The 27,096-nt window shown below is 41.7% G+C and overlaps 1 protein-coding gene across 3 annotated transcripts in view; it reads right to left on the bottom strand.

The window, feature by feature from the left end:
• The window catches only part of Kctd20 (potassium channel tetramerization domain containing 20), a 31,510-nt gene extending 13,578 nt beyond the window's left edge, over positions 1-17,932 (bottom strand). Inside the window, exons 1-2 of one of the 3 annotated variants that reach the window (XM_004846685.3) lie at positions 17,798-17,932; positions 1,852-2,057 (exon numbers count right to left, since the gene is read on the bottom strand). In XM_004846685.3, coding sequence (XP_004846742.1) covers positions 1,852-2,011 — 160 coding nt within the window. In that variant the 5' untranslated portion in view covers positions 2,012-2,057; positions 17,798-17,932. Of the gene's footprint in view, positions 1-1,851; positions 2,058-16,088; positions 16,318-17,797 lie in introns of those variants that run through there. The other 2 variants (XM_004846686.3, XM_013072985.3) reach the window with 2 other exon arrangements.
• Between the last annotated feature and the right edge of the window lie 9,164 nt (positions 17,933-27,096).

The raw sequence follows: 27,096 nt of genomic DNA, 5'->3' as shown, positions 1-27,096 counted from the left end.
AAGGGCCAGAAAGTAAATTATTTTAGGTTTTGCAGCTCACAATCTCTACCACCACAGCTGGAAAGAGCCAGAGCCATAAGTAAACTGATGGACACAATGGCCGTTTTTCAATGAAATTTTACTTAAAAAACAATCATCGGTCAGATTTGATTACAGGTTACCATCCCTGCTCTAAAGGACATACTGTGTGTGAAGTTCTGAGTAAGGTGCTGCTCGCTAAATGGCAGTTGCTATTTTAATTACAAGTGTGAAAGTAGGACAAAAAGAGCTAGGCAATCAGCCAATTTGCAAAGAACTGGTGGAAAAGATGCGACTGGACACAGGACTGCTCTGAGCAGGTCTCTCAGGTCTTGCTCATCAGGTCGGAACAGAGACAGGAGCAGGCTTCCAGGAAGAGGTGGATGTGGAGGTGTTCGTACTCACACTGGGCGACAGTCCCTGCTGCATGCGCAGCTTTTGGCTGTGTGACACGGGAACACATTAGGTCATTCAATGGAAATGCACTCTCTTGCTAGTGATGTTTTTTTTTTTTGGTACTGGGGACTGAACTCAGGTCCCTGCACTCACGGGGCAGGCGGCGGCACCACTGAGCTAAATCCCCGGCCCATTCTGTCTTTCTTTTTGCTTATACTCTTTTATTGGTACATTTTAGGTATACAGTACATTAACATTTATCATTGGGTGCTTGTACCTGTACATGATGTATCTTGGTTCTTATTTTTTCCCCATTTCTTGCTAATGACGTTTTAACAGTGTACGTCTGACAGTAAATTCTCTTAGAAGTATTACACTCAGTGCACTCTTGCTTTCTGTCTCATTTTAAATGAGCATTAAGAAAATACAGTATTTTAATTGCAATTCTGCTAATACTCTTTTCTAGAAGCCTGTTGCTATGTCTTCTATGAAAGTTTTGTCATTAAGCAAGGCAAGATTAGGTATTTCTTCTCTAAGATGGAGTTTGGGTAGTTATTTTTGGTTATCAAAATACTCATACAGGGCTGGGGATTTTGCTCAGTGGTTCTGGAGCCTGCCGCACAAGCGCAAGGTCCCAAGTTCAATCCCCGGTACCAAAAAACAATCAAACAAACAAAATACTCATACAGCTTTGTTTTTTTTTAATTGGCACATATTCATAATATGCGACACAACAGACACACTGTATGATCTCAATCCTGTAAAATGGGGTGCTGAGTGTCTAATACAGACCCCAGAAGGGAGTGTCCAACTGAACCCCTATGCTTATGCACGGTTTTGTTCTTGCCTTGTGTTCTCATCTCCTCCCTATAATGCACCTATTAACTTTTTAAATAGTAAGGTTATTGTAAAACTTGTTCAAAATTAGAACCTAAAAGTTAATCAGCCATTTTCACATCATTAACTCAATCCACCAGCCTTGTAAAAAGGAACAAAATTAATAGTTTTCTAGATTAAGAAAAGCAGAACTCTGAGGCAAATGGATCACTGTGAGTCTGAGGCCAGCCTGAACTGCATAGTGAAACCCCGTCTCAAAAGTAAAAATAAATAAATAAAGAAAAGAAAAGAAAAGCAGAACTCAGGAAGATTACGGATCTCATCTATGGTGACAGCTATTAATTAGCAGAGCGAGACTCTGAAACTGTCTTGACTCCAAGCTTGTGCCCGTTGTCCTACACCACCATCACCAAGTCAGAAGTACTAGTTTAATTAAATAAGTGGAGATTTTGTGAAGGTCAGCTTGACAGTAATGTGATGTAAAAGCTGAGCCAATTAATTGGTAATATATTTAGGTTAAGAACATCCATGCCTCCTGGGTAGAACAGATGCTCAAGTGTCAGAAAACCCCCAAATTAAGTCAAGAGCTAATCACCATACCTTCGTTCCTGGGACCTATGGGATAAGTGAGATTATGAAGACCAGATGAAGCCAGGCTGTTTGTTTCTTTTTCTTGAGCCACAGCTAAGGTGTCATCCACTATGCAGCTGGCCTCTGGCCGCAATAACCTGTCGCTGTCACTGCCACGGTGAATGTTCATCCTTGGACCCTGTATCCTGAACTGTTGGCTTGATCACAGAGAAATCCTAGAAGACAGAAATATGCATCATTTAGACCCATAAACCAGGTTTCCCAGGTCTCCCATGGTATGAAAGCCAAACTGGAAAAGTGATAGCTCTCATGCTTTTTTTTTTTTTTTCAGGAGAAAGAAAGGGGCATCTCAAATGTTTCTGTGATTTTAGGTTGAGAAGATGGGGCTCACTTAAATGGTCTTGACCCCATCACTAGGAACCCTGAAGTAGTTTTAAGCTTTATCCATAAATGGGTATCAGGTCCACTGACTGGACACACGTAACTAATTGTCCATATTAAATGGTGGAACAATAATTTGATATTTATATCACAAAGCGAGGGGTGAGTGAAGAGTACAAAGAAAATCTGCCTATGTTTTCTTAAAATGCCATATATACTCTTGCAGCAATTAAACACCAGAAAATTAAAAGCAATCACAATCATAATGCAGCAAGAAATGGAATGAGAGCTGGGGATTTAGCTCAGTGGTTTCGCCGCCTGCTGTGCAAATGCAAGGACCCGGGTTTGATCCCTGGTACCAAAAAAAAAAAAAGAAATGGAATGAGAAGTCATCTGAGCTTTTAAAAAAATAGCTTTGACTTGTAGTGCTCAAATTCTTTTTTCTCTTTTTCACCTTCCATAGCTTATGCTCAACCCCAAAAGCGACCACAAAAATACACTGGTTGCAAGGCCAATGATGCCAGCTCTCTCTCAGGCCACCCACAGAGCAATGGCCTAGGAACACAGAGTGACAGCCACGTCAAGACCCTCACTGATCAGCAGAATGGAGGGGCAGCAGGAGCCACCTTTCCACTGGATAAAAGCACCCTGCAACCCTTTAGTGCTGAGTGGCCCCAACTATTACAAGCATCCCTGCAGCTCATCCTGCTAAGCATGCAGTCCAGACTGGGCTTTTCCATTTGGCAGTGGAAGAAACATGTTAAGCCAGCAGTATTTTTATGCATATGGATCACATGCTTTAACCAAGGGCATTAACATGTCTTAATACTCTGGATTTCCAGACATACCAAGCATGTAGTAGGTGTCAATAACCACCTATAATAGAAATTAAATACTGAACCCCTTCATAATCTCTATTAATAACACAAGCATAGTCTGATCAGCTTAGTAACCACTTTGAAAAGATGGATCAATCCACATGCCTGAAAATAAGTCATTTTAAGGAAGAGATACTTTCATTTGATAAAATCGTCATTCTTACACAATGGCTCTTACAATATAAAGCAAATTAAAGGAATAAAGTGAATATACTGATGAAACACCTGATATGTTAAAGAAAAAAAGGTATTTACAATATGAAAAACAAAGCCGCTTAAAATTTATCCCTAAAGTCAAACAGAATCCCCAGTGTCCTCAAATTTGACTAAGAAGATGTTAAAATCAAGTTTAAAGAATAATATAAAGAAGTCTGAGGTGGGGATGTAGCTCAGAGGAAGAATGCTTGCCTCATATGTGAGGCCCTGGGTTTCATCCTTACCACCAAAAGAAAAAAATGGTTCATGGATTTTTTGTCCCAGCATTTGGGACTTGTCTTAGTTACTTTTTTCGCTACTGAGACAAAACACCTGACACCCAAAGTTAAAAGAGGAAAGGTTTATTATGGCTCACAATTTGTAGAGGTTTCAGTTCAGAGCTGGCTGGCTCCAAGGCAGGATGGCATGGCAGAGGGGCATCAAGGAGGAGAAATGGTTCATGGTAGGCAGAAGGCAGTAAAGCAAAGTAATCAAAGCAGCAATCAACAACCACAGCCCTCTTTTGGCCCCTTATAGTCTATCCAGGCTACACACCTTTAGGGCAGGTAGCACTCACATCCAGGGTGGGTCTTCCCACCATTACACTCAGAACTATACCAAACAATCAGTGGACCGATTTAGTAATTACACATCCTTGATCCCAGCATCACATACTCTAGATCCAGTCACCTCTAAAAAGCCCCACCTATGACCACATGAGGCTTTGTGGGGACATCTAGACACAAGCTATAACAGGACTGAACCCAGGGACACTCTACCACTGAGCTACATCCCTAACCCTTTCTTTTCTTTTTTTTTTTTAATTTCATTACAGGATCTTGCTATATTCCACTCTACCTATGGCTACTACCTCTCCACACTGCTGCTCAAGAAGCACTCCAAAAAATTCTGAAGGATATTCCAGAGACAATGAAGCTAACAATGACAAAAGATCTAATAGCATGAATACACCAGGTAGGGTGGTCAGTTAAGTAGAAAAGGAAGAAAGAGAACAATAGGAAAATAATGCAATGAAAGGAATAAGTCAATACTCACCAGTAATAACTCTCCTTGTGAATGGTCCCAATTCTCAATCAAAAGAAACAAAATCTAGTGTGCTGTATATATGAAACACATTTAAGCTGGGTATGGTGGTGCACACCTGTAATCCCAGCACTGGGGAGGCTGAGGTGGGAGGATCTCCAAGAGTTTGAGACCAGCCTGGGCTACATAGTGAGTTCAAGGCCAACCTGGACTACACAGCAAGACCCTGTCTCAGAAAACAAACACAAGGGCCAGGGATTTAGCTCAGTAGCACCCATGCCTGCCTCACAAGTGCAAGGTCCTAAGTTCAATCCCCAGTACCAAAAATAAATAAAAACAAATAAAACACCCAATAAACACATTTAACCCAAAAAGAAATTCATAAACTAAAAATCAAAGGACAGAAAACAGTATTTCATGCAATGGGAACCCCCTAAAAAGACAGATGTAGCTATCTTACTTTTAGACAAAGTGGAGCTCAAATTAAAACTGACCAGAAGAGGCAAAGAAGATCATGACATATTGGTTAAGGGAACAACTCAACAGAAAGAGATAACAATTTTTAACATATATGCACTGAATAACAGGGCATCCAACTTCATAAAATAAGTACAATTGAACATAAAAGATCATATAAACATAAACATAATCAATACCCCACTATCACAAATAGATCAACTAGAAAAAAAACCAACAAAGAAATATCAGAGTTGAACAAAACCTTTCAACAAATGGACTTCTAGATATCTACAATATTCCACCCAACAACAGAATACACATTTTTCTCAGCAGTACATGGAACTTTCTCCAAAAGAGACCACATACTAGCCAGGTAAATGCAAAAGATTCAAATTTAGAGCCTTGATTTTTTGGTACCAGGTATCAAACTCATTGGGACCTTGTGCTTGCGAGGCAGGCGGCGGAACCACTGAGCTAGATCTCCGGCCCTCCCTGTGGAGACTTCCACGGCTTTGAAAAGGATCCTGCTGGGATCCCAAGCTCCTAGGGCAGAGAAGGTGAGCTGATCCCAGAACCCAGAAGGAAGCTCCCCCGCTGCCATCCCAAGTTCCTAGGACAGAGAAGCTAAGCTGGTCCCAGCACCCGGAAGGAAGCTCCCCCGCTGCCATCCCAAGCTCCTAGGGCAGAGAAGGTGAGCCACGTGGGTGCCAGAAGCACCGCCCCCCCAACCGTGGAAATGAGAAGACATGTAAACAAGCCTCAAAAACAGACTTCTGGATCACCTACAGCAACCCCAATGGGAAACGAGATGGAACAATCTGATACTCAACCACCTGGACTCTCTGAACTGGCAACAAAAGTGGATCTGGGAAAAATGAAATCAGAAATAATTACTCAGATAACAGCAAAGATTTTGCTCATGGTGCAAAACATGATTAATAAATCTAGAGAGGACACAGATAAAAAAATAGAGGATCTGAGGAACATGATGGAATCCCAACATAGGAAACAAATGGAATCCATAAAACAGATGCAAACAGATTTCCAGGAGATTAAAAACTCCACTGAAAGTCTGTGCAGCAGAATGAACCAATGTGAGGATAGAATTTCAGATATAGAAGAAAAGATTGCAATTAGTGACCAGAAAAAGAAAAATTGCTTTAAAATTGTAAAGGAACATAAGAAATCAATCCAGCAGCTGCTAGACGATGCAAAGAAGAATAACATAAGACTGATTGGAGTCAATGAAGAAAGAGGAGAGAGTGCAGATGACATAAAAAAACTGTTCACAGAAGTGATGGCAGAGAACTTCCCAAGGAGGGGAAAAGAACTTGACATACAGATAAGTGAGGCACATAGGACTCCAAATAGCCTTGATCAAAAAAATCTACACATAAGCATATAATAGTTAGGATTCCAGAAATCCAACAGAAGAACAAAATTCTACAAGCAGTGAGAGAAAAGAAACAAATCACATACAAAGGAAAGCCCATCAGAATCACAGCAGACTTCTCAATGCAAACCCTCAAGTCAAGAAGAGCTTGGAGTGATGTATTTCAAGCCCTAAAGGAAAACAGCCTCCAACACAGACTGATGTACCCTGCAAAACTATCTTTCAAAATTGATGGAGAAATGATACTTTCATGATAAAGAGCACCTCAGGAACTTCATGAATATCAAACCGGCACTCCAAAAAATTTTAGACAATACCCTAGGAAAAGACAATGAGGATCATAACCCCAGGAAACCCAGGAGAATGAATTTATTGGGCGTGACAAATTAAATGCAAAGGGGGAGAATCCAACAAAAAGAAAAAGTAATGACAAGGCTTTTAAAACTTTTAACTTCATCTCCCTAATGAGTGTATAATTCAATCTTGTTATTGTACTGATTAGTATTTTTCTGATTCTAGAGTTGCACACCTTTCCTTGTGCTGTACTGGCTATTTATCATCTTATGTCTTTTTAATTGGGTTGTCTATTAATGAGCTCTAAGAATTCTTCATATATTCTGGTCTTAGGATATATGCATTGTAAATATGGTCTGTTTAAGGACTACTTTTCATTTTAATGATGTCATTTAAAGTTCTAAATTTTGATGGAATCTCATTTATCAATTTTTTTCTTTTATACAGGTCTTTTGTATACTAGGTAGTCCTTGCCTGCCCTGAATTCATAAACATTTTCCCTTATAATTTCTTCTTAAAGTTTTATACTTTTAGGCTTTCATATCTAGGTTCATAGATCCCTTCAAGTTATTTTCATGTATGGAAATAAAGGGTTGAGGTTAATTTTTTATATATGGATACCAGGTGTTCTAGGGCCATTTGCTGAAAACACTATCTCTTCCTCGGCTCTTGAATTGAGTTTATATTCTATAAAATGCTATTGTTAAATAATCTTTCAAAACTCAGTGGACCATATATGTGTGGTTCTATTTCTAGATTCTCTGTTTTATTTAAATGATCTATATGTCTTTCCTTACACCAACACTGCCTTGATTACTATAGCTTTAGAAGTCTTAAAATTAGGTACTAAATGTCTTCCAACACTGTTTTGTTTTTTTTTTAACTTTTCTAGGTCCTTTGTAGTCCTACATAACTTTTAAATTTCAATATCCAATTCTTCATTTATAGCAAGTATACACAGACCTGAATTTTTATATATACCTCATGTTTTCTAATCCTGCTAAATTCAAATAAAAGTTTTAGGGGCTCCTAGAGATTTCTTAGTATTTTCTCTGTAGACGATCATTTCATCTACACATAAAGACTGTGCTTCTACCTTGCCAATCCTATCCTAATTGTGTCATTTTCTTGCCAGACTATTTTGGTTGGGTCTAGGTTTCAAAGTTTAATGGACAGATAAAGAGTAAGCATATCTGCCTTTGTTGCCCACCTTAAGGAGAAAGCATTGTATCTTCTCCATTCATATAAGGCATTCTCGCTGGAAGTATGGAGTACATGTCTTTAATCTGTTGAGAAGGTTCTGTTCTACTTCTAGTCTCCTGATAGCTTTTACCATGAACAGCTGTAGAATTTAGTCCAATACTTTTTCTCCAACTAGTGACAGGATCATATGGCTTTTTCCTTTCCTCTGTTAAAATGATGACTTTTGGGGGTGGATCTTCCAATGCTGAACCAATACTACCATCCCTATAACAAAACCACTTTCTACATACTGCCAGATCTGACTTCTATTAGTTTGTTTTGTTAAACAAATTTCTATCTATGTTCATACTTTTTTCTTCTATTATCTTTACCCAGTTTTAGGATTAGCACAATGTTGAGTTCTTAAAATGAGGGGAGAAGTGTTCCTTCTTTTTTCTGCTTTAATTGTTCAATATAATTTATCAGTTAAAATCTATATGAGCCTGCTGTTGTCAAATAGGTAGGTTTTCAAGCTAGGAATATACTTTCTTTAATAGGTGCTATTCAAATTTTATATTTCCTCCAGAGTTAGTTTCATTAATTTGTCTTCCAAGCTACTTCTTAGAAGTTGTCAAATTTATTTCAAAACAGATTTTTGAAATATGCTTTCTATATCCTTTTAAATTCTGTAAAATCTGTGGTAATGTCTCCTAGATCTTGATATTGTAATTTAAAAAATGTATAATTGATATTGTATAACAGGAAGAAAAGGTCTAAAGGAGCAGGGGAAGTGGGAGGAGTAGAGGAAAGGAAAAAAGGAAAAAGAAAAAATATGAGAAAAGGAAAAAAATGGAATCCAAGTCTTTGCAAATAGGGAAGGGTGAAGGGGGTGAAGGGAGGGCAAGGGAAGGAGAAAAAAAAAAGAACCAAGATATTCATGTAAAGGTACAAGATCCCAATGATGAATGTAACTGTATTTTATACCTAAAATGTACCAATAAATTTAATGGGAAAAAAAAAAAGATTCAAATTTACACCATGCATATTATCACATCACGGTTCAATGAAAGAAATCAATGACAAAAGAACACAGAAATTATGCAAACACATGGGAATTAAACAATACGCTTTTGAATAATCAATGGGTAACATAAGAAATCAAGGAAGAGGGCTGGGGATTTAGCTCAGCGGTTTTGCCACCTGCCTCGCAAGTGCAAGGACCTGAGTTCGATCCCCAGTACCAAAAAAAAAAAAAAAAAGGAAGAAATCAAGGAAGAAATGAGTTGCTGGAACTAAACAATAATGCCAGTACAACATACCAGCACTTAGGTGACACAATGAAATAAATTGACAAGATTGAGACCAAAAAAAATGTAAAGAATCAACAACAAATTGAAGAGCTGGTTCTTTGAAAGAATAAACAATATAAACAACCCTTAGCCAATTTTACCAAAAAAGGAAAGACCCAAATCAGTGCAATTAGAAGTGAAAAAGGTGGGCCGGGGATTTAGCTCAATGGTTTTGCCACCTGCTGCGCAAGCTCAAGGACCCAAGTTCGATCCCCAGTATCAAAAAAAAAAAGAAAAGAAATGAAAAAGGTGAAATCACAACAGACTGCCCAAATCCAGATTATAAGCAACTACTCTGCAAACCTGTAAGCCAATAAACTGGAGAATTCAGAAGAAATGCAGATTCCTAGGTAAACATGAATTATCAACACTGAACCAAGAAGATATAAAACCCTGAATAATCCTACATCAGGCAATAAAATTGAAATGATAATAAAAAAATCCTACCAATTAAAAAAAGCCCAAGTCTGGATCAATTCTCTGCTGAACTTTAGAAGAACTTCTGGGAAGATCTAACACCAATACTTCTTAAAGTTCTTTAATGAAATTGAAAGGGAAGGAGGACTCACAAAGTCATTCCTGGAAGCTAGCATTACTGATTCTAAAACCAGACAGGAATCCAACCAAAAAAATAAGTTCCACAAGATTGAAGATATGATTCCAGCCCAAGATCTGGGGCTGGTACATACAACCTTTCCATCCCAACAATGGACATATCTAGCACCTTTGCCATTTAAAGAATTGCTATTACCTCCACATAGGGGTTGATTTTACAAGCTGAGTATAAATTAAGATCTCACCTAATTTTGCTATACCTTCTTTCAGCTTAATACCTATCAATTGGGTAGATGAGATTCTCTAATTTACATACAGGGTGCTTCATCTTTTGACTGGACTTAACGAGTTAGGATCACTCTAATGACATCTTTAAGCCAGTCACAATCCAAGGCAGGTAACAGACCAACCAATATCACAACAGAATCCCCAGGCTGAAGTCCCTAATGTCCAAGTCTGAAATGCTTGGCAGCACCAGGAGTGTTTTGGATTTCAGATTTTTGAACTTTTTTTTTTTTTTTGGTGAGACAGGGTCTCCTACAGAGTTCAGGCTGGCCTTGAACTCATACATAGTCCAGGTTGGCCTCAAACTACTGGCAATCTTCCTGCATCAGCCTCTCCAGTGCTGAAATAACAGGTGTGAACCACCAGGCCCAGCATGTTATGGAACATTTGCATATGCATAATGCATATAAATATCTTAGAGATGGAACTCAAGTCTAGATACAAAATTCATTTGGATTTTATATACACATAGCCTGAGGGTAATTTTATATAATACAGATACTACTTGTTTAATGACCGACTTCTGTTTCTGCAGCTAGGTCATTAAATGAATTATGAGGAATTGTATGTAGTATATTCACTACAGTATTCAGAACAAAAAAATGGTCAAAGAAAACTCCAACTTGATGACTTAGCTTTTTAATGTATTTTTTATGCAATACTGTAATATATAACAGAACATAAAACTACTGTACTGTACAGTGCAGTCAGCACAAATTACAGTACTGTATAAACAAAGTTATCAAAAGAAAGAGATCAAGGCTCTGTCAACACGATAGACAACTGTACAACAACAAAAAAGATGAGTCATAAGCCTGAGCAGCAGGTTGTATGTCTGAACACTTGTTCAACAGGTAGTCCATTAAATGAGAAGTACTTGTACTTTTAATAATTCTGTGCATGAAACAAAATTTTATAGTATGGAACTTTCCACTTGTGGCCTTATGTCTAAGATCAAACAATTTTGGCTTTTGGAGCATTTCAGATGCTTTCTTTTTAGAATTCAGGGCCTTCAACCCCTGCCCTCCCTTTTTTGGTACTGGGGATCAAACTCAAGACCTTGTGCTTGCCAGGCAGGCTCGGTGCCACTGAGCTAAATCCCCAGCCCCCACCTCCCACCTCCCTTTTTGAGACAAGCGTCTCACTAAGTTGCTAAATTGTCCAGCTTGGGCTAGAAACTTGGATTCCTCCTGCCTCAGGCTCCCAAAGTGCTGGGGATACAGGTGTGTGCCACTCTGCCTGGCTCCTTATTTCTTTCCTTATATATTCTTTAGGATGATTAAGGTATTTCACTACCTTGTTGAGAATATTTTGATCATTTTTTCATTCTGTTCTCATATATGCTTTAAATTGCATTTCTCTTTGTGTATGGCTTCAGCCTAACTCAACCTGTTCTGATATACTGCATTTTAATTGTCATTCAGTTCAGCCTCTTTTTTTTTTTGGTACCAGGGATCAAACTCAGGTCCTTGTGCTTGCACAGCAGGTGGCAAAACCACTGAGCTAAATCCCAGGCCCAAGTTCAGCCTATTTTCTACATCTCATGATTTCTTTTCTTTTTTTTCGGTACCGGGGATCGAACTTGGGTTCCTGCGCTTGTGCAGCAGGCGGCGAAACCACTGAGCTAAATCCCCAGCCCTCGTGATTTCTTTTTTTGACCCAGGATTATTCAGAAGTGTGCTGGTAAATTTCCAATGTTTGGGAATTGTTTCAGTTACTTTTTTCTTGTTGCTGAGACAAAATAATCAACATCCAAAGTTAGAAGAGGAAAGGTATATTATTGTAGCTCACATTTTGTAGAGGTTTCGGTCCATAATCAGCTAGCTCCAAGGCAGGGTGGCATGGCAGAGGGATGTCACAGAGGAGAAACAGTTCATGGCCGGCAGAAGGCAGCAAAGTAGCAAGCAATGACAGGACTGTCCCTTATATCACATCCAGGCTATCTGAGTGGGTGGCACACCCAGGGTAGATCATCCTTAATCCCAGCACCACATCCTTAATTCCAGCACCACACACCCTAGATCCAGTCACCTCCAAAAAGCCGCACCTATGACCTCAAGAGGCTTTGAGGGGACATCCAGATAAGACCCACAACAAGGCTATTCTTGGTTGGTTACCGATCTTGAACTTTTTTTTTTGGTACCAGGGATCTTGCACTTTCGAGCCAGGTGCGATGCCACTGAGCTAAATCCCCTACCCTGAACTTTATACCACTGTGTTCAGAAAGCCTTACAGTATAATTGAGACTGTATTGCTGAGATGGTCTCTGGGGTTAGTTCTAATTTTTCAAGTATACTTGAAAAAGAATGGTATTCTGCAATTGTTTGGTACAAATTAGCCCGAATGTATGAATAGTATTATTCACATCTATAGCAGAAGTGGGAAAACTGCACACTGCCTATTTTTATAAAGTCTTATTAGAACAGTCATGTCTGCTTAGGAACTCTCTGTGGCTGGTTTTGCACTATTAAAGTATGGCCCACAAGACATAAAATATGAGGCTCTTCAACAGGAAAGTTTGCCGTTCGTGTCCTAAATCCTTCCCTTCCAGCTCCCAGTGAAAACCTAGGATGCTTTATAAGGGGCCTTCCTCCTTGGAAGGCCTGCTCCATGTCTGCATCCCTATCACCATGCTAATTTCTGCTCAGCTCATGGTCTCTTGGCAGCTGCTTCCAAAAACACTGGCAGGGAAGAGTGGTCCAGAATGTTAGGCTCACCTTAGCTTAATCCCCTTCTCTCTCTGGGTTCCACCAGAGAAACAGAGCCAACAGTGAGTGTGAGTGTGTGTCTGTATGTGTGTACACAGACTTATGTATACACTGAAATATTTATTGAAAGGAACTGGCTTACCCAGTGTTGGGGACTGGCCATCAGGAGGGCAGGCTAGGACTCTTAGGCAGGAGCAGATGCTACTATCCACAGGTAGATCAAAAAGGTGGAATTCTTATGCCAGAGAAGCTTCCGTTCTGCCCTTAAAGCCTTTCAGCTGACTGCAGCAGGACCACTCAGATCTCTAGGGCGGTGGTGGTGAACCTATGGCACACGTGCTGCAGTCAGCTGTGTGCATCACTGAATGCTCTAAAGGTTCACCATCACTGGTCTAGGATAATCTTCCTTACTGAAAGTAAAATGATTACACACTAATCACATCTACCAAACCCCTTCATGTTAACACCTAGATTAGTGTTGGAATAATTAGGAACTGTTGGGCCACGGATTTAGCTCAGTGGTTTCACCGCCTGCCTCGCAAGCGCAAGGACCCCAAGTTCGATCCCTGGTACCAAAAAATAATAATAATAATAATAATTAGGAACTGTAGCTGAGCCAGACTGACACACACTGCCCACCACACCTTCCCTCTAGGAACTGACTACTTACTAGTTTTCTGATGCCTTTAGACAGATGTGGTGTTTTTCCTGTTTTGTTTATATTTTCTTACTGCTCTTAATAGGTTTAGTCTGATAGAAACATGTCAATCATTTAAGTAGAAGCCAAGTCTCTGTTTTATAAAAACATGTTCTAAAATATCTTATAATAGTTGTATGAAAATTCAACAACTGGAGTATACATAATATAGCTTATTTCCATTTTCCTCCTTCTAGAGATATAGAGAAGGAAAAAACAGGATGTTTCTCCCGTTCTGAACTCACAATACAGGCAATACTTCTCTGACCAAATAGTAATTCTTCATTTCATATTTTATCATTTAAAATATCAAGATGCACCTTAAAATTATGTATATATTTAATAATGCTTCATTTTCCTAAAAAGTTATTATCAGATTAATGTTTGTGTCTTAAACTCAGTTAACAAGTGTGTTGCATTAGCTATGTGGGTCACCCAGGTTGGACTCCAGCCTTCTATCCTCCTGCCCCAGCCTCCCAGAGTGCTGGAATCATCAGTGTGTGCCACGGAGCCTGGCTTCCGTGAAAATTTCTGATAACGACTGGCACTGGTCCTTGGGCCTAGATATGACAATGACTGCATTGTTTTCAGAATTTTCTGTTAGTTCTGTTGCTACTGAACTGATTCACAAAGGTTCATACCAAATGACACGACTAATAGATTCTTCCACTATTTCTCAATTCTATTTCTGAGGCCATCATAACATTGAGCCAAAATGTCCTGATGAGGACATTACTAAAAAGGACTACAGGCCACTATTTCATGCAAACATATGCACCAAAATCCTAGATAATTTCTAGAAAAGTAAATCTGGATACATAAAAAAGGATAATGACAAAGGTTGATTTAACATTCAAAAATCAATTTAACTCATCAACTACAAGAATAAAAAATATATTTTAGAATAATTAAAAACATGGAAACAGTATTGATATGCTAAGTTTTTCAAAGGGAGGTTAAAACAATAAATGAATCCATAGGAAAAAAATTGAAAATATTCTCCCTTAATTGTCGGGTCATTTAACATTTTAAAAAAGCATTGTTTCAGGGTGGAGGATTTAGCTCAGTGGTTCTCCCACCTGCCTCACAAGTGCAAGGTCCCGAGTTCGATCCCTGGTACCAAAAAAAAAAAAAAAAAAAAAAGCGAGGAAAAAGGAAGATGTATCTCTGAAAATTGTAAACTCAAGAAAATGCTGGAATCACTGGAATTTTTTTTTAAATGCTTAGAGCAGTTGAAGAGAAAAAGCTGCATGTTGAAATAGAAATAATAAATTACTACACAGAGGAGTCTGACAATTCTCTTTCTAGATTAAGAAGAAATATGCTTAACAGATGAACTGGGAACTCAGGGTACATATATGAAATAGTTTCTAAAACAGATTATTCTGTGGGATAACAGCATCATCTCCACAGCCGTACCTATAACATGGTGGCTTACACAGAGGCCTGTGAAACCCTGGTGAAGACAGGCAGGCAGCTACACGGAAAAGATGCCCAGGCACTCATTATGGAAAGCAGCATGCAGCTCACCCAGCATTAAATTCCCCCAACAAATGGCTATGGGCTGAACTGTGTCCCCTTCAAATTTTACATTATGAAGTTCCAGCCCCCAGTACCTCAGAATATGACCCCTTGGACACAGGGCCTTTGAAGAGGTCATTAAAGTCAAACAAAGTCACTGAGGTAGGCCCTAACTCGCGATGACAAGTGTCCTTTTAAGAAGAGACAAGAAGGAAAAAAAAAAAAAAGAGACAAGAAGATGGAGAATGACAGGATAAGTGCGTTCAAAGCCAAGGGGACTATTTTGAGGAAGATTAATGGCAATGGGTCTTTTACTGTAATAATTTTTAAAATGTAAACATTCACAATATTTTTCAATCACCCTCATAATTTAGAAACTTCAAATAAAAATGCCTTCTTTTATCCAATCTTTCCTTCCTACTACTTTACTCCAGAATAATCTCACTTATCCTAAGGAGTTAGGGAATACACTGAACCAAGAAAAGAAATATACTGAATCAGGTTAGATCAGTCTCAATGCTTTATCTAGTAACTTTGGCAAGGCAATATAAGAGAGCTTCAAAGGATCCTGGACACTGCTCAAATATCTAACCTCTAAAAGTCACCAAAATATCTAAATCTTTATTGAATGTTCTTTAAAATTCTGAGTTTGTAATCTCTCTCCAGTGCCAGATAGCCATCTGCTTGTTATTTATCCTCTCCTTATTTCAAGCTTCAAAGAGCTCCTTATTTCAGTACTCTCACTTTTCATGATTTATAGTTAATCGTAATCTCTCCCTTTTCCAGGTAAGATAATACTGGTTTTGTAGTCATATGGAAGTCTATTTTCTTCATCTACTTTTAATTCCTCTGGACCTTTTCATTTTTGAAGCATTTTTCTTGAGATGATTTAGTGGCAAGAAAACTAGGCTAAGGGGAGCCAGGAGTCCTCACCATCTGCCTTCTGTCTCAGATTCTTCACCTGAAAGATGAGGAGACTGTGCCCGATAAATGTGTAATGGGGCCCCTTCTATCTCTAAGCCTCGTATTTCCACGACTCTGGGTCTCCCAACTAGAAACGATTCAGTATTCCAACAAGAATAAACTCTAAACTCCTCAGCCAAGGAGAGGTGGGAAGGTCAGGCTCTGGTTAGGGAAGAGGCAGAAAACTCAGGAAGCCCAGGGCTACTGAAGGAAAGGGCTGGTATTTTGTGAATCAACAGAAGAAGCTAGATTAACAAGAGAAATCAGGCAGCAAAGACTCCAAAGACAGGAAAAAAGTCAGAAACACGTGGCCTGACCTTAAGCTCCCCTCTCCACACCTACCTGAGGGGGCACAGGGAAGGTGTCCGGCCCTCACTCTGGGTTACAGGACCCACTCCTGTGCTGCACACAGAGCACTCAGTGAATTAAGTGCAGATGAACTGAAAGCCTTCAGAAAGGTTACTGTCCTGCTGCCCAGCGCAGAATCTGAGAGCTCAAGGCCACGGGAATTCTGCGGCAGTGGCTGTGTGATTCCTCCAGAGGAGGAGGGAGATCTGGCCGGGTGGCCTTGGTTATGTGCTGAGAATCCTGGAAAGAGGTCCCAGAAGGAAAAGGTCAGATTCAAAAGGCAGTCTTATCACAGCCCCAGCAATAACAGGATGTGTAGGAAAGCCATTTCCTGTACGCATGGCACTATCTTTCCTCACATTGCCTTCCGCAGAGCCTCAGTTTCTTGGCCTCTGATTGGCAGGAGCCAGGGGAGGAGGATGTCAACAAGGCCGGGGCCGGGCAGTTTTGATAACTGCCAGCCCAAAGGTACCAAGGCAGGAGGGAGTCCTTGCTTAAAATGCAGGCTCGGGACCATCACTGATCTCTACAATCCAGTTTCTGCAAGTGTGCCTGGGCACCGTGACCTCATCCAGGTCTGACAACTACCTACTGGCCAGAATTTGGGGGATTTTTTTCCCTTGCGGGGGTCGGGGTGGCTCCAGCTGATATTACCAACACTGTTTAGGGGTCCATCTTAAAATTTTTTTTGGTACCGGGGATCGAACTCAGGTCCTTGCGCTTGCGAGGCAGGTGGCGGAACCACTGAGCTAGATCCCCGGCCTTCTTTTTTTAAACTCTGTTTCCTAGGTAGTAGATGCAGATAATGGTTAACAGTGAACAGGGACACAATTAAAGAACTTGGAAATGTATTTTCACAAGCTGATTAAATAGTTCCTTCCAAGCCTTGTTTATCTTGGTACTTTATTCACTAGATTCTTGCTTAAAAATAAATCCACTCTGATGTGCACCTGCAATCCTAGCACTCTTGGGAGGCTGAGGCAGGATGATCTCGTTTGAGCCCAGCCTGAGCAACCTAACAAGATCTTGTCTCAAAATAAAAATAAATGTATAAGGAAGGGCTGTGAATGCAAATCAGTGTGAAGGCCCTGGGCTCAATCTCCAGTACAGAAGGGGAAAAACCGGTTCAACCCTTCAATTCTCAGAAAAAACTGCAAATTCCCAATTAGGTTTTCTGAGAGTGCAGAACTGAGCTTGCAAAAACCTGAACACACACTGTCTGCTATAAAAAGTAACTTTTTATTTAAAAGAAAATTACCAGTTAAGACTCTCTCCCCAGTGCTTTTGCACTCAAGAGCTACGGGCGAAAACCAGTCCTTTGTGGGTGGCAGGGAGGAAGCAGGGGCGAAAGGGCCAGGCGACGTGCACTTTCTCTGCAGCCGGAGTTTAAGAGGAAGTCGGACCACCAACAGGGTTTTTAACAGATTCACTTAATCGCCGGGAGGAAAAACACCACCGCGTCCGCCGATGTTTTGATCTGCCCGGTCCGGGCTGCGTTCTCTCGCTCGGGCGGACCCGCCGCGAAGGCCCGCGGACAGCGGCCGGCCCGGGGAGCCCTCCACGCAGCGCCACCGCCCACCCGGCGTCCGCGACCGGACTGAGCCCGCCCGCCGCGGCCCAGCCCGGGCCCCCGGGAGGACGGCCCGACACAAAGGCGCCCCGCGGGCCGCGCCCGCCCGACCGACCGCCCGCCCGCCACTTACACGTCGTCGCTCCCCGCCGCGCCGCCGCGCTCGGGCCCGAACCCGCCCGGGAGCCGCCGTGCCGCAGAGGCGAGCGTGCCCCGCCCCGGCCGGCGCGGCCACGCGGCTGAGTCACCGGGGGCCTCGCGGTAAAGTCCCCGCGCGGGGTACGCCGGGAAGGGGGCGTGCCCGGCCCTGGCCTCCTCTCCGCCCCGGGCCGGAGGCCGGTGGAGGGTGTTCTCCCGCTGGCGGGAGCTGTGTACGTCGAGGTTGGCGCTGCGGTGCCTTCCTCTCAGGGATGCGCTGACTAACGTGGAAAAGTTTGTTTTCTGAATTTTAAAAGAAGCTCGCGCAGCCCCGGGGCCGCTAAGGATTACAGGAAAATGGGGAGCCCCGACCTCTCCGTAGGGGTGCAGTGGTAGTGAAATTAATCCAGTTCTTTAAACGCATTTTGCTTGGCTGTCTCAATCCCGCATATGCATTCTGGTCAAAAAAAGAGGGAAATTTTTTTGCTTTTCTCAAACCTTGAATTTCAAGAAGCGTTTCCTGCTACAGGAAACGAAGAAACTACAAATTTCAAATGAATGAGAAGCAAATTATTGGAAAACTGGTTGTGTTAGGTGTGAAATATTTCAACAGCAAATCCGAGTCTGGTCCCTGTCCTATGAAACAAGTGGACAAAACCTAAAAATAGATCAGTTCTTGCTGTCACGGTTTTGTACTTAAAAAAAAAAAATCCTTGGCATTATCGTTGTTTTTTAAAAATTAAAAATAAAAATACTTACAAAATATAAAAATAAAGCCTAAAGAACTACTGATTTTGTAAACAATTTTTTATAACTGTCGTTGAAAGCCATATAGATAACTATGGCACGATTTCTAAAAAATTTTTTTCTTTTTCCTGAATTTCTGAACACTAAATTGGGGCTAAGGATTAGGAGTGGAGTGGAAATGGAGGAAATGTGAAAAAAATAGACTCATTCCAATAGGTTGCAAGGGGGCGACAGATACTTGTATGGCAAAATTGCTTTATCAGGGGTAAACAACTTTAATTTGCAAAGCTGAAGATAGGAACTTTTCTTTTAAATTCAGTTTTAGAGCCCTAGAAAGTTTGTGTCGGTGCCGGGGGTTGAACCCCGGGCCTGAATCCCGGGTCTCCAGTGTGCAAGGCAAGGACTCTAACACTGAGCTACATCCCCACCTTGTCCTTATGGTTTCACTTCCCATTTAATGATCACAAAGTAAACAGCACAACGTGGTGTTTAAATGAGTCAGGACGGGCAAGGTTCTGATGCTGCGCTGGTTACCTGTAGATCCGGCGAACTCGGGGCATCTCACCTCCTCCAGGTGACCTAGCGTTTCAGCTGCTTCCTTCCCAGGCTCGGGGTTGGCCACCCCAGCACAGGAGGGACCACCGCAGAGGCAGCTGGGAGAATCCTGCAAAGCTAGGTTCTCGTGGGTTCTGCTGAAATTCACTGGGTCCAGACCAGTCACGTGGCTCTTTGTGTGCCCAGGGTAAAGGAATATGTAAACCATTTACATAGTAAGCACTTAGCGCTGTCTCTGCCTCGATGTTCAGTAGCAAAGGTAAATATAAACAAATTTGACCATTAAAATAGCAAAGAGGTTTGTCCAAACGAATATCCTTATGTACATGACATTTATGTAAATAATTTACACATACATTTACATTACATAAAGTACAATGTTAGAACCTTCCTGTCCAGGGAGAGAAAAAACAAAAAACCTTTTTGTTATCCCTGCAAGACAATTCTTGAAGAGAGTTCATCCTTTCTTCCAAGCGTGCTCTCTGCAGCTTTGGAGTAGTAAATCTGGTCCAAATGTTGGAGAATCAGGCTCAGTATTGTCTTTTTTTAAAAAATTATTTTTACTTTGGAAAAATTTAAAAAGCATTCAGGAAGGTATTATAAATACCTGCTACCCTCATCCAAAATGAATAAATGATGATATGTCTTTTAATGAATAGTGGAGACTAAATGGTTTCACTTTTGGCTTAAATTTCATATAATATCCATGTTAGACCAGGTACTTCTGGGGGATAAACATCAAGGAAACAAGGAGAGACAAATGTATATTCACAGAAATCACCAGTGTGTGCTCATTTTGACATTTTCTTTCTAAATTAATGTATCCCCCAATCCTGAGACTCTGCGATGTATTTGTAATCTGAAGGTGAATATTTTCTAAGGTCAAAGAGGCGGACCTGGAGTTTTCATTTGTGGGAAACAGCAATTCAAAAGGCAATAAGAAGGCATGCATGATGGCACACCCTTATAATCTCAGCACTCCGGGAGGTTAAGGTAGAAGAAGCCCAGGTTCCAGTTCAGCCCGGGCAATTTAATAACTTAGACCTTGTCTCAAAGTTTAGAAGAGGGGAAGTGGGTGGTGATGTAGCTCAGTTCACCTTCCTTACCGGTCTCTTCATAAAAATTATAAATGGTGGTGACCAGCAGGAAACAAAATCTGTACCTTGAATCAAGGAGCGAATTAAGATTTATAAGTTTCTAGTGGAATTTGTCATGAAAACTTTATTAAAATATAGCTGGAGCTGGGCATGGTGGTTTATCCTCGTAATCCCAGCACTTGGGAGGCTGAGACAGGAGGATATCTGTGAGTTCAAGACCAGCCTGGGCTACTTAGTTCAAGGTCAGCCTGGGCTATGTAGTGAGAACCTGTCTCAAAAAAAGAAAATTAAAAAGATACATTTCATTTGTATGCTTTTCTGTTTCTCTTTATGTTATAAAGATCTTAAAAGCAAAGATATAGAGTGAGAAGTTAGTCCTACTCCAAATCTAAAATATACCTTCTCCATACCAGCTCTTTGTAAATGCATCCATTTGCTTTTCTGAGCAATAGAAAGATTAAATTACTTAAAGAGAAAAATAGATGCTGTAAGATAAAAGAAATCTCTAAAAGATATTCCGAATTGCAATACAAGTTTGGAATTTTATTTAGATAATCCATCTTTTTACGGAGGTGGGCCTGGACGTACCCACCTGTTATCCCAGCTACCCAGGAAGCTGAGGCAGTAGGCTCACAAGTTCAAGGCCAGCCTCGGCAATTTAGCAACATCCTGTCTCAAAATAAAATAAAAGAAGCTGAAGCAAATACCTGGGGTCAACTCCCAAAATCACAAAAACAAAATAAAACAAAACAAAAATCTGTCTTTTTGGAAAAGGGAATGGATAAGTACATATAATTTGAGTGTTAGAAAAAAAGGTAAAATGCAAAGACAAAGGGTGAAAAGACTAATCTCCAATAATAACTAGTAAAGCAATCGCTAAAACCTTTCCTATAGAAATTTTGAAGAGGGTAAGAACTCCCTCCCTTTCCTGCTGTCATGCTAGGACAATTCATCTCAAAACTTTGATATTTTTATGAGGCAGGAGAGTCTCAAGTTTGAGCCCAGCATGAAAAACTTAGTGACAAAGTGAGGCCCTGTTTCAAAAAAAGTAAGAATAAAATGGACGTGGTGGCACAGGCCTGTAATCCCAGCACTTGGGAGGCCGAGGCAGGAGGATCCCCCTGAGTTCAAGGCCACCTTGGGCCACATAGCAAGACCCTGTTTCATAAAATAAATGAAATAAATAAATAAACAGATAAACAAATACAGGGCTGGGGATTTAGCTCAGTGGTTCCACCACCTGCCCATCAAGCACAAGGTCCCGAGTTCGATCCCTAGTACTAAAAATAAATAAATAAATAAAAAAAATAAAAATGGCTAGGGATGTAGCTCAGTACAAAGGCCCTAGGTTTGATTCCCAATACCAAAAGAAAAAAATCTTTAACTTCTTAAAAGTAGGTGGGACACTCATTTTGAGATTCCAGAGTCAAATGAACCTCTCTAAGCAGAAGTCATGGGAGGGCTGGGGATGTAGCTCAGTGGCACAGCACCTGCCTCAAAAGCACAAGGACTGGGCTGGAGATTTAGCTCAGTGGTTTCGCCACCAGCTGTGCAAGCGCAAGGACCCAAGTTCAATCCCCAGTACCAAAAAAAAAAAAAGAAGAAGAAGAAGTCATGGGCCAGTTGGAGTGGGGAAGCCAGGAGGTGTAATAAGGCGGCCCAGGGTGCCGGGCTGGGTGTAAGGCGATGACCTGTGTACCTGTTCCTTCTCTTAGTGGCTCAGGACAGACTGTCTCCCCACCGGCCAGCCCTGGCGGCTCACACTGCTTCTTGTTTGTGAACACACAGGCCCCATTCCTGAACCTAATACTAAATATGCTCCACAAATTTTTGTAACCTTATATGAGTTTTAAATAAACTGCATTTGAAAAGGCAGAACAAATATTCAAACCTCAAAATATACATTTGCAAAACTAGGATTTGAGCCAGTGAGACCTAATGCTCCCAAACATTCTGGTCACCGCTGAGCCACAGAACACCCTCAAGTAGCCCAGGCTGGCCTCCAACTCATGGTGATCCTCCTGCCTAAGCCTTCCAAGAGCTGAGATTACAGGCGTGCACCACCATACCCAGCACCTAAGTTTCTTTTATCTTCTCAAATAATACTTCTCTTAAAGCCAAGTTTTCAATAACTGAAAACATGCAAAATCTGTTTACCAAAGCATATGTGCTGGCATTTTAGCTCCTCTCTGAGAAACTTCATAATGAAAAGCAGACAAGGCCGGGGAATGTAGCCCAGTGGTAGAGCAGTCCCCTAGCAGATCTGAGGTCCTGGGTTCCAGCCCCAGTCGAGCTAATATTTTAAATAGAATCAAACATTTTCTAAGGAGGTACTTGGTTTTCTAGCAGATATGTCTTGTTTAGTTCATTTTTTAATGATACACTTTAAAAACTTGGCAATAAAGGGACCGAGGATGTAGCTCAGCGGCACCACCGCTGCCTGGCAAGCACAAGGTCCTGAGTTCATTCCCCGGTACTGGATAAAAAACAATTACGCAAAAAATTAACAATAAGGTATGTGACAGAAAGAGGTAAATTAAGAAAGGTTTCCTCTGCTTGTTAAGGCAGAGCTTGGGCAAGCTTTCTCCCAACGTATTCACTACTCTGATGCCTCCTTAGAAATGAGTCAGTGACTATGAATGTTTGGGTTAGGCACACAAACCGGAAGTGGTCTCCATGTGCACAAGGCAGTGAATACAATATTGGGAAAAAGAGCCAGGTGGCTTCCGTTTGAGGCTCTTCACCTCTTACTGACTGCGGAGGTCACACGGAAGCTTGGGTTTCTTAGTCTGTAAGGTGATCACTGAACTATCTTTGCCATGAGGTTATTAAGAAGAACAAAAAAAAATCATCAAAAGTTTACATTTTATTACCTCGAAGCAATAGATAAATTTAGGGTGCTATTAGTATGAATGCTATACTCACACCCCATCCAGACTAATACTGTCTCTAAAAGGAACATCCCAGGATCGTTTGGGGAGGTAAAAATCCCTTCCTTTTAAAATTAAAAAAAAAAAATTTTGAAACAAGGTCTTGCTATGTAGTCCAAGCTGACCTCAAACTCAAGGCAATCCTCCTGCCTCAGCCTCCTGAGTGCTAGGACAACAGGCGTGTACCACCACGCCCAGCAAAAAAATCCCTTCCTTTGTGGCAGCCTTCAATTACTTTTTAAAAATCCAAACATACTAGTTTCCTTAACATCTGTTACACAGAAAAGAAAGAACATGTTACCGTGACAACATTTTCAATATTTTCTCCCTTTATCCATAATCACTGATAACAGTATTAACATTTTAGAGAGAATTAAACATTTCTGAAGGGGGAGTTGGTTTTCTAGCAAATATGTACTGTTTAGTGCATTTTTTATGGTACACTAAATAACTGCCTCCCAGATTCTTATTCTTTTTTTTTTTTGGTACCGGGGATCGAACTTGAGACCTTGTGCTTGTGAGGCAGGCAGCGACACCACTGAGCTAGATCCTGGGCCCTGGATTCTTACTCTTAAAAGGTTGCCAAACATACACACACATACACACACACACACACACACTCTGTCACACTGTGCCTATGTCCTGTGCTGAATCTGGAAGGAATTGTTAGGAATTTGCTAGCTCTCGCTATGTAGTCCAGGCTGGCCTCAAACTCTCTGTGATCCTCCTGCCTCAGCTTCCCCAGTGCTGGGATTCCAATCATGTGCCACCACACCCGGCTCAAATCTCCCTTTTGATGACACACACCCCCAGTGTCGCCCCCCCCCCTCAGGTCACCTGCACTTGCTGCCCCAAGCTCTGCCGAGTTCTCAGGGTGCCCTCTCGGCTTCTGCAAGCACCCAAAGCCCGACCCTCCTGGCCCAGCTAAGTTCTCTCATCCGCTGTTCATTTCCCATCTCCGTGCCCTGTGGTTTGGAGCCGCTTCCAGTTCAGTAAGTTGCAATGTGTGTTTCTGAAGGGTTGTGGGTTTTTTTGGTACCAGAAATCGAACTCGGGACCTTGAGCTTGCAGGCAGGCTGTGGAACCACTGAGCTAAATCCCCGGCCCTGAAGGATTTTTTTCTCTCATAATTTTTGGGTGATTTTTGAGAGTGCCAGGCAATTTTTGAGGGGGAAGTCTTGAATAGGAAGGACTTCGTGTTTTTATTTTTAGTTCTTCGAATGCCTTGAATCCTTTCCTGCCTTCCAGCTTCGCACTTGGCTCCAGCTCTTTTTGGGGGTGGGGTGAGACCGGGTCTCCCTTTGTGGTCCAGGCTGGCCCTGAACTCACTGTGTAGCCCAGGCTGGCCTCGAACTGGCAGCAATCCTCCTGCCTCAGCCTCTGGAGTGTTGGGATCACAGGCGTGTACCACCAGAGCTTCCAGCTCTGTTTTTGTTGTTGTTTCTGTTTGGTTTGGTTTTTGGAGACAGGGTCTCACTATGCAGTTCAGGCTGCCCTTGAACTCACTGTGTAGCCCAGGTGGGCTTTGAACTTGCAGTGATCCTCCTGCCTCAGCCTCCCGAATGCTGGGATCACAGGCCGGCACCACCACGCCCAGCTGCTTTTTCAAATATTACTTGTTTCTCTATCAATATTCTCTCCACTGAAATGCAGCTCATCCTAATTGAGATGTCCTTACGTTAAGTGCAAAATACATACTAGGTAGCCAAGACTTACGCTAATAAGAATGTAAAATATTTCATTAATAATTTTTATATTGATTATGTGTTGAAATCTGCCTTTATTTTGGGATATAGTGGGTTAAAATATGTCATTAAAATTAATTCCATTTGTTTCTTGTAACTTTTTTAATGTAGCTACTTGAAAACTTTTAAAATTTCAGACATGAGTCACTTACTGGCCGTATAAGGCTGCTCTCTGACCTTCGTGGCCGCTCATAATCTTTTCCATTCCTTCCCCTTCTAGTTACAGCTTAGGCTTAGAAAGCAGAGTAGAAATGTGACAGCTACTCGAGGCTGAAGCGGGAGGATCGAAAGTTCAAGGCCAACCTGGGCAACTTAGTAAGACCCCAATCTCAAATGTTTTAAAAGAGGGAAAGGGGTGCTTGGGATGTAACTCCTGGGTCAGTGTTCTTTTGTTGTTGTTGTTTTGGTTTTGGTTTTGGTACCGGGGATCGAACTCAGGTCCTTGCGCTTGCACAGCAGGCAGGGAAACCACTGAGCTAAATCCCTGGCCCTGGGTCAGTGTTTACTAGAGAAACAGACATAACACAAGATAGATATTCCACTAAATGTGAATGTACAAGACTGGCTTAACTATGGCCACCCATGGAGTCGGATGAGGAGGAGGACAGAGGGTCCAGTCGCAGGCCTGGAGCTCACTGCAGTGTCCCCTTCGAGTCCATCTCAGGAGGCTGATGGGTCTGCTCGGGAAGCCAGGAGATGCCGTCCAAGGTGAAGGCGAAGGCTGGAGCTCCTCTGAAGAACAAAGGCGATCCCTCCTTCTTTGTTTCTCCTTTATACCATCAGGGTACAAACTTCTCAAGTTGACACAGTCACTTAACCTTCACAGGAGGTTCAATCCCAATACCTTTTCCCCCCAAAAAGTTGAACTCTGCTCAATATTGTTATTTTGTTTTGCAGAGCTGGGAATCGAACCCAGGGCTTCACGCAGGCAGGGCAAGTGCTGTACTACTGAGACACGTCCCTAGCCATGTGGCCAGGCTTTAAATCAAGAGAATTAAACGGCCAGGAAGATAATGAAAGTCTGACTTCAATTTTTCATCTCATTGGATTGATGTTAGGGGGATTGGGCTGGTAGAAGACAACCTTCATTAGTACAGTGGACCCTTGACTTACAAACTCAATTCTTTCCTGAGGGCTGGTTGTAACTCAAGTTGGTCAGCTGAAGGCTCGGGCTCCTCTACACAGCCTTTAAAGTCTCTCTGCTGTGTACAGGCAGATCTCAGTGTCCTTAGAGAGACATTGGCCCAGGATTTCTCTTTTTTTTTTTTCTGGTACTGGGGATCGAACACGGGACCTTGCGCTTGCAAGACAGGCATGATGCCACTGAGCTAAATCCCCGGCTAGCCCAGGATTTCTCAACCCCACACAGGAAAGGATGCTGTCATGTTCCTCCCAGAACTCTTTAAGAGTTAAATCTGTGTCTGAGACCATCTGGAAGCACAAGCAGCCGGCATTCATGTCGTAACTCAAGACTTTGGTTGTAAGTTAAAACTAGAATTCCAGTTGTAACCCAAGTTGTTCATATGTCAGGCTGGTTGTAACTTGAGGGTCCACTTATCTGTAAATATAAGAATGTTCTGGGTGTAAAACACATGTGAGGATGTAGAACAAATAATGTCTTATATTTCACTCCTCCTGGTTTTGATCTATTTTTCTTTCGGCTATACAAACCTCCCCCCACCTTCTCGTATTGGGATTGAACCCAGAGCCTTCACACCAAGGTATATTTTTTATATTTTACTTTGAGACGAGGTCTTACTAAGTTCCCCAGGCTGGGCTTGACATTATGATCCTCCTGCTTCTGCCTCCCAGAGCGCTGAAATCTCAGGCGAGCACCACAGTGCCCAGATCTTTGCTTTTTCTATGTGTTCCAATGTACACTCCTCCCCTGGTGGAATATGACTGTTGAAGAGATGAAGAAAAACTAAGTGGGGAGGAAAATGTAGGGTGGGCAGCAAATCTGATGACCAAGAAACCCAGAAAAATGTGAACTTGAAAGGACCTTGGAGATCACCCTGTTCCACACCCAAACCCATAACCCATTTATTTGTGGAATAAAAGCAGTTGAAGGAGGGGTGGGAGTGGTGGCATACTCCCATAATCTTAGCACTCAGGAGGCTGAGGCAGGAGGATCACCACCAGGTCAAGGCCAGCCTAGGCTGCATAGTGAGTTCAAGGCCCACCTGGACTACATAGTGAGATGCAAAAAAAATTAATAAA

The sequence above is a fragment of the Heterocephalus glaber genome, unplaced genomic scaffold, assembly GCF_053883595.1.
Source record: "Heterocephalus glaber isolate CG9 unplaced genomic scaffold, H.glaber_assembly_v1.0 deba00001497, whole genome shotgun sequence".
NCBI lineage: Eukaryota > Metazoa > Chordata > Mammalia > Rodentia > Bathyergidae > Heterocephalus > Heterocephalus glaber.
This window is presented reverse-complemented; position numbering and strand designations above follow the sequence as displayed.